Genomic DNA, 19,879 nt, shown 5'->3' with positions numbered 1-19,879 from the left:
ACACAGACACCGAAAGGAGTCATCATCTAACCCCAACAAAAACATGCAATCGATCGAGCGATCATTCCAGCTCACCTCGCGACTCAGAACGAGGAAGTCATTTCCATTTTACATTTCCATAGGCATTTGGCAGACGCTTTTATCCAAAGTGACTTACATTGCTTTATCCAATACATTTACATAGGTATTTGCAATCCCCTGGGATAGAACCCACAACCTTGCGTTGTTAACTCTAACCACTGAGCTACAGGAAAGTCCTCCACATATCTCTCCAGAGAACAGCCGTCCTGGCTGAAGTGGTACTTCAGATTGTCCTCTGGAGAGATGCCATTATTTTCTTTAAAGGTCTGCTATTCTGTTACGTGTTGTCTCGGGAAAGGTAGAACGCACACAACACTGGACTCCAATACCAAAGGGTAACATTTAATAGAAACTCTGGAACAGAGAATACTTAAACTAAACAATAGCAGACAAGGAACTGAGGAACACACAGGGCTTAAATACATGGGGAAACGCAATCAAGGGAAACAGAATCTGGTGAGGGACTAATTAACATAAAGACATCAGACAAAGAAGGCAAAGACAAACCACAACAGAGAACAACTGTGACACTTGTGTCATACCAAAACCATTTAGATAACGAAAGTAAAATTTGAGCGAAGCTATCAAACTCCAAAACCCCAATAAAACCATCACTTGTTGTGCATGTGGTGTTTGAAACAATAAAATATTATTTTTTTAATCATTTATTTAAAGAAAACCAACATAATATATATTAATTACAAAAATAAATTAACATGCAAATAAATTAATAAGACTAAATGTTTGCCGTAAAACAGGAGTCATGTGATTTAGAATGTGCTGTTTGAAGATTCACTTAAAATTGACTGTGAAATGGGAACAAACCATTTCGAATATAACAGATGAAATGGAGTTCTACTACCAATTAATAAAATTTCTAAATAATTCCAGTTTAATTCATCTTCATAACACTTTCTGCAGCAATGTATTTTTGGATTATTTCTATTGTGATTGAACATGTATTAAAGCAATAGAAGTTGTTTATAATGCAGACGCACAGATGACGCCAGGATGTCATCAACTCAAAGGAACACTTGAGTACAATGTGTGGGCATCTTTCTGTGAAAACACATGAGAAAAAAAAGTTCACACTTATGGCTCATCATATGACTTAGGTTTGTGAGTCAATAGTCAATAGTCCCTTTCACACATGCGCTCTTTACTGGTAAGTTGCAGGAATATCACAGCTACAGATCATGTTTGAACCTTACTGGTAAATCAGTAAACCCAATTTACCAGTAATAGAAGATGACTATCAAATTACCAGAAAGCCTTTGCTTGTGTGAACAGAATTTACCATAAATTCACCTGAATGACTTTACCTGTGATTCACCAGATTGCTTTGTGAAAAGGGCTATTGTGTTAAAAGAATATTGTTTTCCTTGTTACAATGTTTTTAATCTGTAGAGCTGTACAGACATTACACATTCAGACTAAAGCAAAGAGACGAGACAGATAAAGCGTGTCATTTTTTGTTAAATTTAAATTTACTTCTATTCAGTCTTTTAACTTTTAGTTAAATTTGGTGGCAGAAATTGCACTTTGTTTCTTCCGGACCTTTCCAAAGTTCACAATTCTGTTTTGACGAGTTCGCCTATGCAGGTAACAGTGGCAGGAGTGGTAAAGTATGCTTGTTTTTTCTGGGGAGAGGGCCCGAGCTCACCGGTTCCTATCGAACCCGGAGCACTGCACCCTGTCGAGACGACAGAACCGGTCCAGAACCTGAGCGCACCCGCCTGATTCATTACCAGTTACAAAAGTAGCACAAACAACACATTTTGGCTTGTACAGACCAAAGCTTTGACAGAAACGACAGGGGTCACATAGCAAGATACAGACGCACACAGCAACACAATCTCTTACCGGAATCTCACTATGGCGTGCACTAAATGTTGTATCTGCATAATGAATCTCTTCCTCATCATGAGTCTGAACTGTTCACAATAATAATCAGTTTTCACACCACATGAAATAATCTAATAGGAAACCAATATGATAAAAAAATAATACTTGCCCATATGTCTCATGTGTCTAGTTTTCCTGCTGTAGAGAAGGAACATTACACTCAGAGCTGCAGTCGCCACAACCAGCATTACCAGAAAAACTGTGATTCCCACCCAGTGTGGCTTCTGCATGAACGCTGTAATGAAAAATATCAAAAATTAAACCTAGAAATGTTTAAGTTAAAGCATGATATTGTATAGTGAAGGAAACGGCTATCATTTTACTACAGTCTTACCTGAACATGACCCACAGAGTTTATTGATGTCTAGATGTTGTGTGTGGTTTGAGATGGTGTTGTTGACGACACATCTGTATGTGTTTGTATCCTGATATTCCACCTCCAGAGGTAGAGAGAGTATGATGTTGAGATCAGACACACTGATGCTGGACAATAAACTGTTTCCTTTGTACCAGGAGAGACTCACATGTGTCACATTCATCACTGAACACAACAACACACATTTTGACACTGAAGATCTTTCTGATGATGAAGAACATTGAGAAGAGTTTCTGATGATGACAGGAGGAGGTAGATGAGCTGGAAATATAACAGATGGGAAAACAGTTCACTTATAGAAACCTATAGGCTATATACTTATATCTGTATACATTTATTTCAATAATTAAACATTATACTCACCATAGACAATCAAATTAAAACTAATGTCTGAAATCATGTTCCTACTGATCCGTAGTTGATAAAGTCCTGAGTGTTCAGTTGTGATGTTTGTGATGGTGAGAGATCCAGTCTGATTGTTCATCTCTAGACGATCTTTAAATATACCTTCCTTGCTAAGAAAGAAAAATTGAATTTGGTCCCTTTCAAAGATTTCTGCTAAACGAATGGTTTGTTTTAATGTCCAAGTTATCTGTATATTCTTCTGTATGTCAAGATCAGTGATTAGAGTGACAGAATCTCCCGCCATCACCGACACGTCACCTTTATCAACACCAAACACACCTGGAAGAATGTTGAGGAATAATTAAAAAGTTGCTTTAAAACAAAATTAAAAAGTAAAAGTAGACATTGATGCACTTGAGTGCGATTAGGCTATACATAAACCCTATTAAAAATATGAAGATTAAGTGAGATACAACACGTCTTATTTTAATAGCATCAATTCTTTTCTGCCGTTCAGTGTATTGTTGAGGGATCGTGTTTTCCGTTTAGCTTTTAGGAGTTCCTGCACTTTGATCCTTAACAAATATTGTATGGCTCCAATGTGTTTGCCCACTTCATTAAAAAAAAGTGGGTCAGCTTCAAATGTTGTCATCTGTCCATTATCAAAAATTATATTATTATACTTATATTATCATATTTTACCATAATGGGTTCCCTAGTCAAACCCAAGGCTTGCACCACTGATGCAATACTTTGCATCGGTCTTCTTATACTTTTTAATGATAGTAGCGTGAGGCTAGTAACATTTCGGAAATCACTCTTTATGTAGCTGTAGTGGAGTATGCGAGGCGAGACCGTGAGTCGAGATTGGGAGCATAAGAGAACGAGCGACCGGACCGTCGATGAGAGAGGACCAGGCCTTGATTTTAGTTGTGGTTTGTTTTATTTACCGGCAGTCGTCCGTGAGGGGCTGTCAGCTGTCTTTTTACTTTGTTGTCGTGTTATTAAATGTTTAAATGTTTGCCGGTTCGCGTCTCCTTCCTTCCTTTTAAATGAACCTTATTACAGTAGCGAATATTAATTAAAGTTACACATAAAAGGTTGGGTTCAGGGTTATAAATACATGTGCAATAAATGTGGGGAATTCCATTTGTTAGAAAAAACTACTTACCACGTGCGAGCCATAAGTACAGAGTAAATATAACAGATTGATTCATCATTTTCAGACGAGGCTGACTCCAGCTCCTTTTTCGCCAGCTCCCTATTCGCCGAACTATCCGTTCCACCTTAAAAAATGTGGAATGAGATATGTGAACAGTTTTCAATTGGTGATTTATTCATTATGAATCACTGATAAACAGTGTGTTATTATTACTTTGTGAATTGCTTTGATATTACAGAATAGTGCTATGATTGTCAAATTCTCAGAGACAAATTAAATATGCTAACAACCATTTTAACTAACTATAAATCAATTAGACATTTATAATCAACTGGGCTCATCAACCATCACATCTTCCAGAAAGGCAAGAAACCTGGGAGTGGTGGTGGATGATCAGCTCAACTTCACAGATCAAGTTGCCAGCACCGCCCGGTCCTGTAGATTCATTCTCTACAATATTAGGAAAATTAGACCCTTTCTATCAGAGCATGCTACGCAAGTCCTAGTGCAGGCTCTGGTCCTGTCCAGACTGGACTACTGCAATGCGCTACTGGGTGGACTTCCAGCTTGCACAACCAAACCTCTACAGATGATCCAGGTTGTGGTTGTTAGCTGTTTGCTCGTTATCCCTTGTTACCTTGTTCCTGTCCCTCGAGTCCTAGTAAGTTGTAGTTTAGTGTTTGTTTCTAGTGTTTGTTTTATAGTTTAGTTTGTCCTTTTTCTTGTATTGTTTAAATATATTAAATTGTCTTGTTTTCCCCCTCGTGGGTTTTGTTTTGCCTTTTTGTTGTTTTTTGTTATATTTAATAAATATACACTTGTTTACCCCGTACCACCCGTGCCTTTGTGTCTGCCTGCGATTGGGTTCTCCCGCACTGTTTTCCGTGCCACAAGTGTGACCCAGTGGTGGAGTCGGGTGTTCGTGACGCCGGAGACCGATCCTAACAAAATGTAAATGTAATAATCAGTGCATGAAACTCAACAATAGTGAGAATCAACAAAATAAAAATGCATGCAGGGTAACATCATGATTCCCAGCATCCATTGCAGTTGATCTGTTTATCTGAATTTGTTTAATGATTGTCAACATTGTTGAGGTTTGTATGATGAGTGTTGATGTCTAAGTGTGTCATTAAAACATTATTTTGACACAATCCTTGTGCATTTATGAACTGAAACATTTTCATCAGTAAGAGAAGGCTGGAACTCATTCTTATTTACATCAGCTTCTGTACTTTATTAAAAATTGAAACCTTTTATGAAATCTGCTCCAAATTGTCCTTTTGAACTCTTTCTAATCAATGTAAAAGTGTTATTTCTGGAACACATACAAGCGCTGACAGAGAAATTAACTTCACAGTAGCCAAGAGTCAAGAGCCATGGCAACCACGCAATCACGCCGCACCACCTGCAAGTTGTCACCACCTGATCCCTATCAAATGCACGATTTATAAGCGGCGGAGAAAGAGGAAGCGTTGAGCTTGTTCTCCTGAAAGCCACTTGAAGACTAATCCTTTGTTACTCTCTTTACCACAAAATCTAGCGGCTGACAACCAGCAGACACCACACCACATCGCCATCACGCAAGACTGAACTTTATTCACTCAAGGGACTCTCACGAAGCACCACTTCAGACAGAGACTAGAGGAGCTAATTTGCCTACTTCCTACAAGCGCTACTAAAATTCACCACTTGCTCACAACTAGGCACCTTCACACACAAATACAAAATAGTATACAATATATAATAATACAATATAATATTCAAACTCGCTCAATCTTCGGCCAAGCAGAGGGGCAACGCTACGCGTGCCGCTCTGCCACTCTATATGACACCGACACCAAGGTGACTCATTACGCCAAACCACTTCACCACCAGCTCTATATGTACACCCATCTGACACATGATAGGATGGTCAATAATCACAACCACACCAATCACCGTTACAAGGGAAGAACTATTGGTTCCACCAAACCGGCAAATACATCTAAAATTGGCCTCTGCCTCCGATATCACTTAAGTGGTAATAGTATTAATAGCCTGGTTTTGGTCACGTTTAATAATGGACAATCGTGTGTGTGATGAATCTAATTGTTTGGAGACTAATCATTTTGACTGAGGTCAGAGTTTCATTTACACAGCCTAGCTGTATGTACTTATTAGTAAAACGTAGTCTTGGAGCGCTGCCTGTGTGCTTCTGTCTGAATAGTTTTTCCCTATTGTGCAAAGTACTTCCTATGCTTTACAATAAAATGTGTTTTGTATCATATTTTATTTGATTTAAAATGAAAGCAATCACATCAGATTACCCAAATCATATACATATATGTAAATGAAAACAAAGCAGGTGTTGATATCATATTGCATTTCATTGTAAATGTAAAATGAAGGTACGTGGAACGGACAATGGATTAGAACTATTTAGAATTAACTGATATTTAGTGAACGGCTGATAAGTGTCGCAATCAGAAGTGAATTACAATTGTTATTTAAAGGGTGTTCAAATGTCTGTAAAATAACTCTTACAACTGCACTAGTGTATTATTGCAAAAGTTCAAAATAATTGTCTTTCCTTGATGTCATGATAGAATAACAACATGTCATACTGTTACAAGCATTTTTACCGTTTTAGTACAGTTATGATTTAGTATATATTTAAGATAAACAAACACATGCAGAATGCTTGAGCAAGGCACCTTACCTCTAATTGCTCCCCAGGTGCTGCAGTGATACCACTTGCTGTGCATGTGTTCACTTCTCGGATGGGTAAAATGCAGAGATCAGCTTTCGGTATGATTTACCATGACTGAAACGTCACTTCCACTTATTGCAATCTAGTCCTGTTTAAAAGAAATGATCTATGTGATGTATGTGTATGGTTAACACTGCTTTGTCAACTCAGTGAAAACAGCAAATGGAAAGCATGAAGACAGACTGAAGCTGAACCATGAGACTGGATCTCTCATCATCACAAACATCAGAACTGAACACTCTGGACTTTATAAACTACAGATCATCAACAGCATTGCAACTTTATACAGGACATTCAATGTTTCTGTCCATGGTGAGTACAGAGAATTTCAAAATTGTCGTCTGTTAATGGTCATTGATTTTGAAAAGAGAAGTAAAACAGTTTAGACATGTGTTTCTATCTCATGCATATCATAGGGATTTCAAAACATACAGCACAGTGTCAATCTATCCACGGTAGTAAATAGGATGTCAAGGTTTTGCTGCTTAACATCTATTTAGATGTTTATGTACCATATACAAAAAGATATTGCCTTATAAAAGTACATCCTAACAACAGAAGTGAATTCTTTATTAGAATAAACTAGGCTGTTTTCTTCAATGTTTTCCAGAGCGTCTGCCTGTCCCCACCAGAAAACAAACTCAACTTCTCAGCATAACTGATGTCTGTCAGAGGTGTTCATGTGTGTAAACATTTATAGTAATTTTATTTAGGCACGTCAGTAGTGATGGAATTGTCACACAACGCCCACATTGCCCACTATGGCGAGCCCCAAGGGGAAAACTGTATTGCTCACACACACACACGTTTGCACAGCTATCCTTATGAGGATATACATTGACGCAATGCAATCTCTAGCCCCTTACCCTAACCATCAGAACTGAGTACCTGTCCCTCACCCTAAACCTAATCCTAAAACAAAACCTAATTATAACCTAAACCCTAAAACCATGTCTTGACCCTCAAAGAGCCCTTTAAAGGTGTCTCAGAATGTGAGGGCCGGCCAAAACTTTCTCAATTCACTCTCTTAGTCCTCACTCTGCTGGTCTTAAACTCAAACTGGTCCTCATAAAGATAGATGTACAAGCACACACTCACAATGCGAATGCTCTCAGTATTACAATATAAAACACTCAAATAAAATCTGTTACACACGCAAATAAAGTACAGTGACAGGTATTTATTGCACCAATTTAACAAAAGCATTACAACATATAACAAACAAAATGATCATAGGAATTGTAAAAAACTGTATAGATTAGGAAAGACTAGTTCACCCAAAATATTACAGTTTGGATGGATTCATGACTGTATTTAACCACATTAATATTTCATGTTACTACGACAGGATTACAAATGTGCAGATTAAACATTGTGTCTTGCACTCTCTGGAGTTGAATCATGTGTGTGTGTGTGTGTGTGTGGTGATACAGACAGAAATAATCGTTCTGTCCATTTTCTGATATTAATTCTATCAAAGACCAAGAAAGAGAGAGATATTAATTTAATATAAACTAATACAAACATAAGCATGTTTAAGTTGATCATGAGGAAGCATATGAACTGAAGAACAATATTTATCCTGAATGTGTGTGATGTTTATTCATTGACCTGTGACAGATCTCTCACGTGAAAACTGTAGTTGACCTCTGTGAATTCTGACAAGTTCTTCTCATCTCTCACTGTTTCATCTGAAAACACATGTGTGTAATGTTACTGTAGTTTAATTTGTGCATATGTTGGATTAGTTGAAGGACACACTTACTCTCAGATCCTGTTTTATTGCACAAACAGCACACACAGCAGCAGCACATACATCCCATCAGAAGACACATCAGAAATATCAAAACTGGCAGCAGAATCACATGATGAACTGAAGTTTTTAGCTGAATGACTAAAACAGATAAAAACGCCAAGAACCTTTCAGTACAGAAAACATCAGATCACACTGTAAAAAAAATGTTTCTGTTATTTATTTTACAGATTTTCAACGTTAAATGTTTAAAAATACGTAAAGTGTCATTTTCAGGGAAAACCCGTAATGTTACATTTATTTCTTGCTGCCCAGTTGTTTTTTTAAAACAAGATTTCTTTTGAAAAAGATTTCTTTTTTTACAATTTAGTTTTTAAATATGGTCAAAAACAAAAAAGTTACAGAAAAAGACAACACATTAACAAGACAAATGGGGGAAATCCTATCCCTTTAATTTTACAGAAACAGTATATGTTTTTATATTTCTGTTTTTCCAGTTTACGGAAAATGTCCTTTTTTTTCTCTTCAGTGTTGTAAACAGTAAAAACCTTTTTTCATCAGTATGTTACATTATGCTGTTGTCTTGCTCCAAAAAGGTGCATGGACAATAATCTTAATACTGCAAAATTCTGTTATACTGTCTGTATGAGAATGAAATTAAACTCACCATAGACATTAACATTGAATCTCCTGAATGAAGATCTTCTGTTACTGATGGTCACTAGTGTATAAACACCAGAGTCTGTGATTTGGATGTCTCTGATGGTAAGAGATCCAGTCTGAATGTTCATCTCCAAAATTAACTTTACTGTCATTTACGTTAACATTCTGTGCGTGGATTTCCGCTATAAGAGTGTCCGCAAATTCAAAAATCCACAGTAAGCGATCATGTATCTGAATGTGTTTAAGACCAGTGTGTAGAGTGACAGAATTTCCCTCCATCACTGACGTCACTTCATCTGCACCAACACCAAACACACCTGAAACAACAAGTAGAAATAAGGAGTTACAGTTTTTCTCTATTACTAAAACACAATTCGTGAAACAATACACCATTTTCTGACAACTTTAAACACATTCTCAGAACAATACACAAACATGTGTAAACCCCACACAAAACAGCTTCATTTTGCAAAGGTTTGACCATGTTCTCATTCAGAAAACACACAATATAATGAACTGAAGTGTCAAGATGTAAACTCAAATAGCACACATTTATCCATCAGTAAACATTCAGTGGAAAAACTGATGACACGGCAATCAGAATCTCAGGATTATGTCACCACAAGCACATAATTGTGCTTCCTAGAATCATCTAGGGCTTTACACTACTACTTACATAAACATACAGTATAATTACAGTACACACTTTATATGAGAGACGTTTCTCTATTCTGTATCCAGTAAACTGTACGTTTAAACCCACAAATTTATCATTGTCAAGTTTACAAATTTGTTATTGTAGCCTTTTTTACCTGTTCGGTATTTTTGCAGAAAATAGTATACTTTAACGAAATTGTGTCAAAGGTCCAGCGGATGCCATATTTTTTACATTGCCTCCTATTGACAAATCGCTTCGCTGTATTGTTTCCTTTATCTTCTCTGTCAGTTGCTTTGGATAAAAGCATCTGCTAAATGCATGAATGTAAATGTTATTTGTGCAGTTGTATACTGTATTTTGTTGCATGACCATTTCATATTGTTCTTTGGTTTTTGAACTGTTCTTGTCATGTAAGATCATCTTTAGTATTGAAATGTATTATTTTTATAATTTCCTGAAGCTCATTCTTGCATTTGGCTCTATATGCACACTTTCATGTTGTATATTCTTATAAACACTAAGCTTTCAAATAATAATTGAATCCCAATAGGAGATTGTAGTTACAGTGTTTTATCTCACCAGTGTCTAAGACTGTGTTGTAGTGTGGGTGTTTTTGAGGGCTTGTGTGTCATGTCTGGTGGAAAAGTTAGTTTTTCCAGCAAGTTTGAATTGTTTTGAGAGCTTAACTTTGACCTGAAAATAGGATGTTTGGGGAATTGGGTGAGATGTTATGGATTTGTGTTTACTGTTTTGAGAATACGAGGAATCATTTCAAGAAACGTGTTTAAGCAATCGAGAAAAACTGTAATAAAATCAAACAGATTTAGATTCCGTGTGGAAGTAAACACTCCATATTTCTCCAATCGTGGGGCAATCGTAGCCTAATGGTTAGAGAGTCCTACTCGTGACCAGAAGGTTGCCGGTTCGATCCTCAGGGCCGGCGGGTAAGGATTGCGGTGCCCTTGAGCAAGGCACCTAGCCCCTAAATGCTCCCCGGGCGCTGCAGTGATAGCTGCCCACTGTTCCGGGTGTATGTGTGTTCATCACTAAGTGTGTGTGTGTGCTCACTAATCACTGGATGGGTTAAATGCAGAGGTCACATTTCGGTTATGGGTCACCATACCTGACAAATTGGTCACTTTCATATTCAGTGTTACTGTGAACGATACTTTTAATACTATACTATCACAGTTTTTGATTTCACGCTCTCTAAGATCTCAAAACTTAGGACTTTTGACAACACCTAGAATAACAAAATCCACCAAAGGGGGTCGAGCTTTCTCATACGTAGCACCTACACTCTGGAATAGCCTTCCTGATACTATTCGAGGGTCAGACACACTCTCCCAATTTAAATCTAGATTAAAGACACATCTTTTCAGCCAAGCATTCACTTTATGCATAGTTAATGAACAGCAGCTACGCTAATTATTCTCTTTATTCTCTTTCCGCCTCTAGGAAGAAGTTCCATCATCTCCAGATGACCGACAGATGCCCATCCCAAATTTGAGATTACAGCAGATACAGCTGCAGACTGACTGACCATCCCAGCTCCATCTAAGGCAATTCCACCAGCTGCCAAGAGAAATATGACCATCGAACCATCCCAGCTCAGACCACTACATCCCCAACGCAAAGACGGACAATTTTGTCTTATTAATGCTGAAGTTACAATATTTGGTATTAAATGCTAAACCTAAACCACATGTCAGCAGTCTGAGTGCAGCTATGACACGTCAGAGGGGATCTGGCCCTCCTGGTTGAGCCCGGTTTCTCCCAAGGGTTTTTTCTCCATTAATCAATCATTGGAGTTTGGGTTCCTCGCCACAGCAGGCCAGTGTTGGCCTGCTCACCGGGAGACTGCATTTATTTATTTATTTAGATATAAGATATTATTTACTGAAATGATCTTACTCGTTGTATAAATACCGTGCTGTGTTTTATTGGAATGATCTTACTTGTTGTATAAATACCATGCACTGTGCTCTGTTTTACCTTTTCTGTTTTTTTCTGTTTGCCCCTGTAAAGCTGCTTTGAAACAATACACATTGTGAAAAGCGCTATATAAATAAACTTGAATTGAATTGAATTTGATTCAAGACAAAGTGTTTTTGATAAAACATGAAATGTAGTTCAGGTATAGAACAGTTGTTTTGTGTTTTGAACGGAGTTACACTGGAGGAGAAAACAGACATCAGAGGACACCAGCAGGGGGCGAAAGTGTTCAGAAACTGAATTGAACATCTCTTTATACACCACCACTTTAATGGGTTGTTATGTAATTGTGACAATCACCAACTACTTCCAAACAAAGATCTGTCAGGGGTCAATGAAAGAATATCTTGCACGTGATTTTGTGTTGTGGCCTGATGATTAAATCGAGGTTGTGCAGTGAATGAACAGGGGCCCGTTTCAGAAAGCAGGGTAAGTGCAAACTCCGAGTAAGTCAACCCCAGAAAACGGAATACTCAGGGTTTTTGGTTTCAGAACGCGAGGAATGTCAAACCCGCGACCGCGGAGTAAGTCAAGCCCATTTCAGAAATCGAGGTATCTTATACTCCGGGTGAGTAACCAGAGTAACCTACTCCGTGAACCTAACCTGGTCGGGAGCAGGTTTTATTCCGCAAACGCAGGGTTTGTTACAATCTCCGCCCCCTTTTCGAAGCGCGAGCGGGTTGAAATGACATACGTCATATGTTTATTGATTAGAGTTCCTAATCGCGCTCTATTTAGTCACACAGAACTTAAAATAGCATGTTCGTTTATTCATGAACCCATAGATGAGGAAGCTGCATTAATTCGCACAGAATTATATTTATGTCGGGAGAGAATTCTGAGGCCCCGTTTGGACGTTTTATCTTAACTTTTAAGGCCAGTTTAAGAAGTATATTTAACATTTCCCAATCAGTCATCCTACTAGCAAGACTATTTTATTTCTTTAAACTTTCCTGAATGAATGATGTTATTGTATTTCTACCACGGCGTTTTAGTGCCACGTTAAAAATAACATAAATTCAAGATTACGAGAATAAAGTCAAAATGTTACGAGAATAAACTCGTCGTAATACGTATTTTATTTTCGTGAAAGTTGTAGTTTAAGAGTTTAAATTATGTTTAAGTACGTCATCTGAATCAGTGAGTTAATTCGTAGTTCATGTCAGATTTTGACATTTCGACTTTATTCTCGTAACATTTCGACTTTATTCTCGTAACATTTCGACTTTATTCTCGTAACATTTCGACTTTATTCTCGTAACATTTCGACTTTATTCTCGTAACATTTCGACTTTATTCTCGTAACATTTCGACTTTATTCTCGAAATCTTTTTTTTTACGACGTCGTCGTATATTTCATATTCAGCTGCTGCCAAGATCTTTTTATTGCAGAAGGATTTCACCTACATGAGAGCAAGAGAGTTAAATATAATTTACATTTTCACAGTTTCAACAAAATAAATATAAAAGTGATTGACATATAAACTTGCGCATTAACACGTGAAGCACTTTTCTCCCACGCCAACTCTCTTTCTTTTGCTGCTGCGGCTGTGTGCACTTTTTTCTAAATATCTGCTCATATTCACTATACGCTTGTAACAGTTCCTTCAATTTGATTGGCGAGAAATGAACAGAGCGCTTTTTGTCACGTGCCGTTGCCATGGTGAATCGTGCTATCTTCACTCAATTGATGATGGCTTTTCATCGCCATGCTGCACGCGCGTAACCTAGAGTGAACTTACTCAGAGTGGATTGAACTAACTCAAATCAGCTGTTCTGAAACTGAAAACTCAGAGTAACGATTCTCTGAGTAAATCAACTCAGGGTTCAGATTTTAACTCAGTGTTGGTTGAACTTCCTTATTGAAACGGGCCCCAGAGCTCTTGGCCACATGTAACTTCACGTATCATCACACAACACAGTGGACACAAGATGATACTCTCTACCTGCAGACATAGCGTTTATTCTACCTTATCTTAAATACTATATCAGTAACATTCAATATAATTGTGGTTATATAAACAGATGCTTGATAAAACATGCTGAACAAGTCTAAACTGGGTTATATATTTAAATGTATTTGTGTAAACTGGTCTTTCAGAAGCTAAAGAACATGAAATATAGCTGAAAATCATTTATAATTTTATTAACTGAAGCATGAGTGAAATGCATTAGACGTCACAAACAGACTGTGAGTTTCTTTGTGAAGTTAAGCTGAAGTGAATTAATGTATTTGTTCTGTTTGTCTGTACATGTGTGTGTGTGTTAATGATGGTCAGATTCATCTTATGAGCTGTTATTTGGTTCCAATCTGAACTAAATTCAAGTGGTTTCTTCTGCTCACTGGTGCACAAGAAAAAGTCTGAGGGTGTCTTTAGGAAGTGTAATGCACTTGCGTTTGGGTGTGTGTGGTTTCGTCTTTTGTCCAGAAATAAACTTCATACTAAGAACAAACGTGTGTGGAAGATCATGTTTAGCAGGATGATTTTATCTCTTCTGTTTGTCTTGATCTTGTTTGTGTTTTGTGGTAATTTAATATAATAAACTCTTTTAATAAAAATTATAATTTTATGCAGGACTGAATTTATTTTAGTTTTCTATATGTTCTGCAGGTGTGTTTGGTGTTGATTCAGATGAAGTGAAGTCAGTCGTGGAGGGACCTTCTGTCTCTTTATACAATAATGTTAATGAAATACAGAGAGATGATCAAACACTGTGGATTTTCGGACCTCAAGATACCAGTACAGCTGAAATCTTTAGGCAACACATTTCAATGTTTGATAGAAATGAGATATTCAGAGACAGACTGAAGCTCAACAATCAGACTGGAGTCCGGACTTTATAAACTAAATCCGCAGTGACAAAGGAATAATTAACACTTAACCTTAATATAACTTAATGATAATATACATTAAATGTATATGTTTGATAAATAATTGAATAATTAAAATGTTGTAAAGCTGTTAAACACCTTAATGTCCTCACAGTGATTCACATGTGTTTGTGTTTGTCTGTCAGAATACACAGAGATCATCTCTTCACATGAGAGATCCGTCACATCTCAACGCTTCACGTGGGATTACGACATGAAAACTAACAGCAGGATAATAAAACTTAAACAGATTCTCTTTGACTTGAGTGACAGAAAGTCTCTCTATCACTGACTTCACTTCATCTGGATCAAAACCAAACACACCTGAAGAACATATTGTGAGATAATAACAGATGTGATGCAGTGACTTTAGCTTAATTCAACACCAAACACATGAATGAAAAACAAACGCTTTCTTACCCGCCACACAAACTAGAAACACACAAGCCCACATTTCTTCTTCTGCTTCTTTCTTCCTCTGTTGTGCAGAAACACTATGAGGAAGTCTAGTGAGAGGTGATCATAGTGTTACATCCTTTCTTAGTTCACAGGAAACTTCCTTTGGACGTCTCAAACACAAAAAGCATCACTCATCCTGCAACTTTTCCTCAAATGTTTAAACTAATAAAAGCCAACAAAATGATCACAGTTTCTTAGTTTCTCTGCATCATTTCGCGTGTCATCTTAGTTAGACAATTATGTTTCAATTTCGGATATATGAAAATGGTTCAGTCTGGTCAAATGCACTCATAAATGTGTTAAAAGTCCTGTATTGAATTGTTTTTTAAATGAGTAAAATATCATGTTAATACATTTTCCAGTTGGTGTGTAGAGATGTCAAACTATTTTACAATGAAATGCAAATGCTAACTTGTCGACTCAATACATGCACTTTGACATTGTTCCCTCTATGTTACATGTTTCTATCACTTACAACATTCTGCACTCTTACAAAAAGGTGCTTCAAAAGGTTCTTCAAAGAAACCTTAACATCTGTAGAAACTTTCTGTTCCAAAAAAGCTTCTTTGGATTATAAAAACGTAAGAAAGAGACACTTTTTAAAAGAACTGTTGACTGAATGCTTATTTGTGGAACCGAAAATGGTTCTTCATCGCTGCGCGTGCACAGAAAGCATTAAACAATTGTTCATCCAAAAAAAGACCAGCACTTCCGTCATTACTTACTAACACTTTATGTTGCTACAAACCCTGTGGTAGATTTGGGCCTTTAGTGTGACAGACCATATGCTAATCTCTCTTAAATTATGCTAATTTTATCAGCCTGTTAACCTATTTTCGCATCAAGTGAGTTGTGCAGTACGAGTCTTTATCTGCAGGGACTTGGGGTGTGGGAGGTGTTGCAGCAGCTGAGATCATCGCTATTTAGGGCCTGTGACCCTCCCTTTTTGAGTAAAGCTATCTTATTACCTGCATTTATAATGGCTGCCTGAACCAGAGTGTTCCGGGAGGGATGTGGATAGTGTAGCAATTTATACGTGTTATTGACAGTCTTTAATTTGAAGTTTTGTATGTGTTTGTATGTTGGTTTCTTTTGTGGCTTTTCTTTCCAGAATTGGGAAATTTGTCGTGGCGAAGATCCTTTGTTTGTGGTGCTGTGGTTGTTGGTTTGCAGTGTTCACAACAGAGAAGTTTTGGTGTGGTTTGACGTGAGTTATGAACAAGCGATTGCTGAGTTATTGTTTCGATAGAATGACTTCCCCAATTCTGAGTTGGAGAACTTGTGTGTGTGTGATGGTTTGGTATTTTAAGATGTTGTATTGTCTGGATTTTAATGCTTTAAATTAAAGGTAAGCTTGTATTTTATATAACGTGTTTGGAATAAATAGTTTGCCATCTTCCCCTGTTGTCTGCTGTCTGTCTCAGCCAATAGTGAACCTGTGTGCTTTTGGTGCTTGTGTTCTAGGTTTCAGGGGCGGGTCCAGAGAATTTTCTGGTGGGGGCACAGGGGATAACAGCAATTAATCTGGGGGACGCCCAAAAGTAGCAAAAATGAAAGCTGCCACTGATCGCCCACTTCAATACGGCCGATCACTTCAATTTATATTGTACAGTTACACACTGTTTGATTTCATCTTGCTTTTCTTGGCCACATCAAATCTGCTGGGTGTACTCTAACCAAGTGGTAACACACAGAACACTGGCATATTTGCTGTACAGATTTAGCAAGAAGTTAGTGCTTCTAGCTCAGTACAGTGAACAAAGCAGTGTTCTGTATAGAAATCAGTTTTAAGCACCACTTAAACTGGCACTGAGAGTATTTAATCCAGGTATAGGCTTAATATCATGAAGCGCTGAAAGCTCTGGTCCAACCCTGCAGTGTTGCCAACTTGGCGACTTTGTCGCAATATTTAGCGACTTTTCAGAACCCTTTAGCGTCTTATTTTTCATAAAGCGACTTGTGACAAATCTAGCTACTTTCTTAATAAGTCTTGGAGACTAAGCGAAACATTCTGCTTCACTTCTACTGCCCTGCCAGAGCGAGTCTTTGCCTTCTGTACAGTGCGAGTGCCCACAAGAGAGGAGTAGCTGAAGACCGCACGGATGCATGAATGAGATTCGCAGTTTGCTTTTACAAACAAAAGGTTTCCAAGAACTAATCACTTATTGACCTCATTTGAGCATTTATGATTACGAAACATGATGAAACACCCCGACTATGGACGTGTAAACATGAACACAGACAGATTTTAGCTGTTCGATGAAAATTACTGCTGGTGTGTTTTAAGGGGTCGAGTTTAATCACTATTATGTAGATTTTGTTGTCTGCCAACAGAAACACAAAAATAATTTTGTATAAAAAATAAAAGAATTTAAGATAACTTTATAGTGCATTTGGGTGAATTGTTTTAATATAATACTATATATGACAGCTCAGAGAATAGAGATGTGAAGCAGACCTGAAGCGCTTAGGGATTACATCGCTGATAGGCAAATCAGCGCGTGGCGTCATCTGCCGACTTTTCAGGCAGGACGTAGCTACTTTCCATTGAAAAGAGTTGCCAACACTGCTACCCTGTACATGCTGAGTGCGATGGAAGGTCTTCAAGATAGGATGTGCAGGGCCTGCAGCTCTGGTTTGAGAAATGTCAGGAAACATTAGCGTTGCACACTATATACTTTCGGTTGAATGAGTGCATCATCCGCGTACTTAAAGTGCACTTCTTTTTGGAGAATTTTCAATATTTGATGTGTGGAGACCATAAGTAGCTTGACAAATAATGAAGTGCATAAATGCATGATTTGGGACGCACCCATTGTGCTGGATTATTTAAAGGACACACTTACTCCCTGGTTATGTTTGGACTTTACTGCACAGACATATCACAGCACTCATCACAAATATCACAACTGACAGCAAAATCACCACATGAAGAAAAAAGGTACTTGCTGTATTCCTAAAACAGATAAACATGTCAAGACCCTTTCGGCAGAGAAGGTCAGTTTAAACAGTAAAACTTTTTTATCAGTATGTCACATGATGATGTTGTCTTGCTCTTAAAAGGGTACATGGAATATAATCTTAAACCAGATGGACTGTAGAATTGCTGTTATACACTGTCTGTTTGAGAATGAATTTCAAGAAAACACGTCAGATGTCAAAGCTTCAATTAAATGATGAGATCATGAGCGGTCTCTGATGATGCTTCATTGATTATACAGATATAATGGCAAAATTATGAACGACAACCCAACGAATTATTGCATTCAAACATTATAAACAAATCTCAGAAATTACAGAAGATCACCAGCACTATATAAGAAGCACCAAACAGGTGCACACCTGACCTCAGATCAGAAGCTCTTCAGCATTATGATGAGATTTAATAAATATGCATAGAAACCTGTAGGGTCACCACAAGACCCCATTGCCACTACAGAGCAAATATCTTGTTCATAATTTTAGATATTTAGATATTTTTGTTTTTAAGCATGGACTGTAAAAGAACAAGGTCATCAAAAATATGTGGCTCTATAAACAGACTTAAAGGAATCGTATATCCTCCATATAATGGATTCAAAGGGGGGCTACCTGATTTAAGGTCCCAATTTTAGTTTCTTCGCAGGTTTAAATGGAAAATCGCGACACCAGCTGATGAATCAGGGTGTTTTCTAGCGAAACAAACTACTTTTTATACTTTTTAATCACAAATACACAGCGTGCACCCAACCGTGTTGCGCGTTCAAGACTTCCTGTAATACATTATCACGTTGGAGAGGTCACACGTCTGACGACAGTACATCTGTATATGCCTGTATTCTTCTGTTGAACACTAAACAAGATATTTGGGAAATGTGGTTTTGTGTCCATACAATGAAAATCGATGTGGGTGAATGTTGTTTGGTTACCAACGTTCTTCAAAATATTTTCTGTTGTTTTCTGGATAAGAAAAATTCAGGAAGAGTGACTTGAAGAATTCTGACTTTTATTACTTCAGGCCTCTTATTTAACCCAAAACCACATGCTCAGCCATAATTTTATCATCGATTCTTGCTGTTTATCTATTCAGAGTTATGGGGTTTATCAACAATAAACTAGAGAGATGTCACACAGATAGACCATGAAAACCAGAGCAGGACAACATTGCATCATTTACCACATCAGACTGACGTGATCGCCACATTCAGATGCACAAAATTATAATGATGAATGCTTTGGTAACTCAAAAAACGACTTTGTCTTCATTAATCTCAAATTTTAATACTTTAAGTATTTCTAGTTTCAGTGCACAGCAACCAAAATTGCACAAAAACATATCTAATCACTAAAGACATCTAGGCTATTAGGCATCTCGTATGGCCTTGCATGAACAAGTAAGAAATGCGCACACCCTAGTGTCTGTTTATGTTTATTCTTGCCTCAAGTTCATATCTTAAGGGTCTGAAGTAATTCTCAAACTTTTTCTGGCAATTCAACTCAACTTTATTTATAAAGCGCTTTTTACAATTTTCATTGTAACAAAGCCGCTGTGCATGAGACACATTGAATACAAGTAAAACTCAAGGGATATACCTGTAAAAACAAGAAAAAGGTGAAAACAACAAAGACAGACATACAAATGCTCCACACACACAATATGCATACATACTCACACACATTGACATAGACGCACACACACACACAACACACTCGCGCACACACACACACAGTGGAAGCACACATTTGAGATAAAGGAGAACCACAGGTCAGATATTAAACGGACTATAAATTCTTATGTGCGATATTAATTATCATAGGAAACTAAAAGAGGGAAAAAAGTATGCTACATGAAAGAACGAAACGTACAATTACAACACAA

The 19,879-nt window shown here is 37.5% G+C and overlaps 1 protein-coding gene across 1 annotated transcript; it reads right to left on the bottom strand.

Moving 5' to 3' along the window:
• Window positions 1-1,098: 1,098 nt before the first annotated feature.
• Window positions 1,099-15,027, bottom strand: LOC130429891 (uncharacterized). The gene is made up of 8 exons (XM_056758734.1): window positions 14,983-15,027; window positions 9,200-9,354; window positions 5,105-5,122; window positions 2,726-2,873; window positions 2,321-2,623; window positions 2,114-2,221; window positions 1,945-2,021; window positions 1,099-1,140 (listed from the first exon to the last, which is right to left on the bottom strand). The coding sequence occupies exons 1-8, from the start codon at window positions 15,014-15,016 to the stop codon at window positions 1,099-1,101; spliced, it is 885 nt and encodes a 294-aa protein (XP_056614712.1). The 5' UTR covers window positions 15,017-15,027.
• Between the last annotated feature and the right edge of the window lie 4,852 nt (window positions 15,028-19,879).

The sequence above is a fragment of the Triplophysa dalaica genome, chromosome 10, assembly GCF_015846415.1.
Source record: "Triplophysa dalaica isolate WHDGS20190420 chromosome 10, ASM1584641v1, whole genome shotgun sequence".
NCBI lineage: Eukaryota > Metazoa > Chordata > Actinopteri > Cypriniformes > Nemacheilidae > Triplophysa > Triplophysa dalaica.
This window is presented reverse-complemented; position numbering and strand designations above follow the sequence as displayed.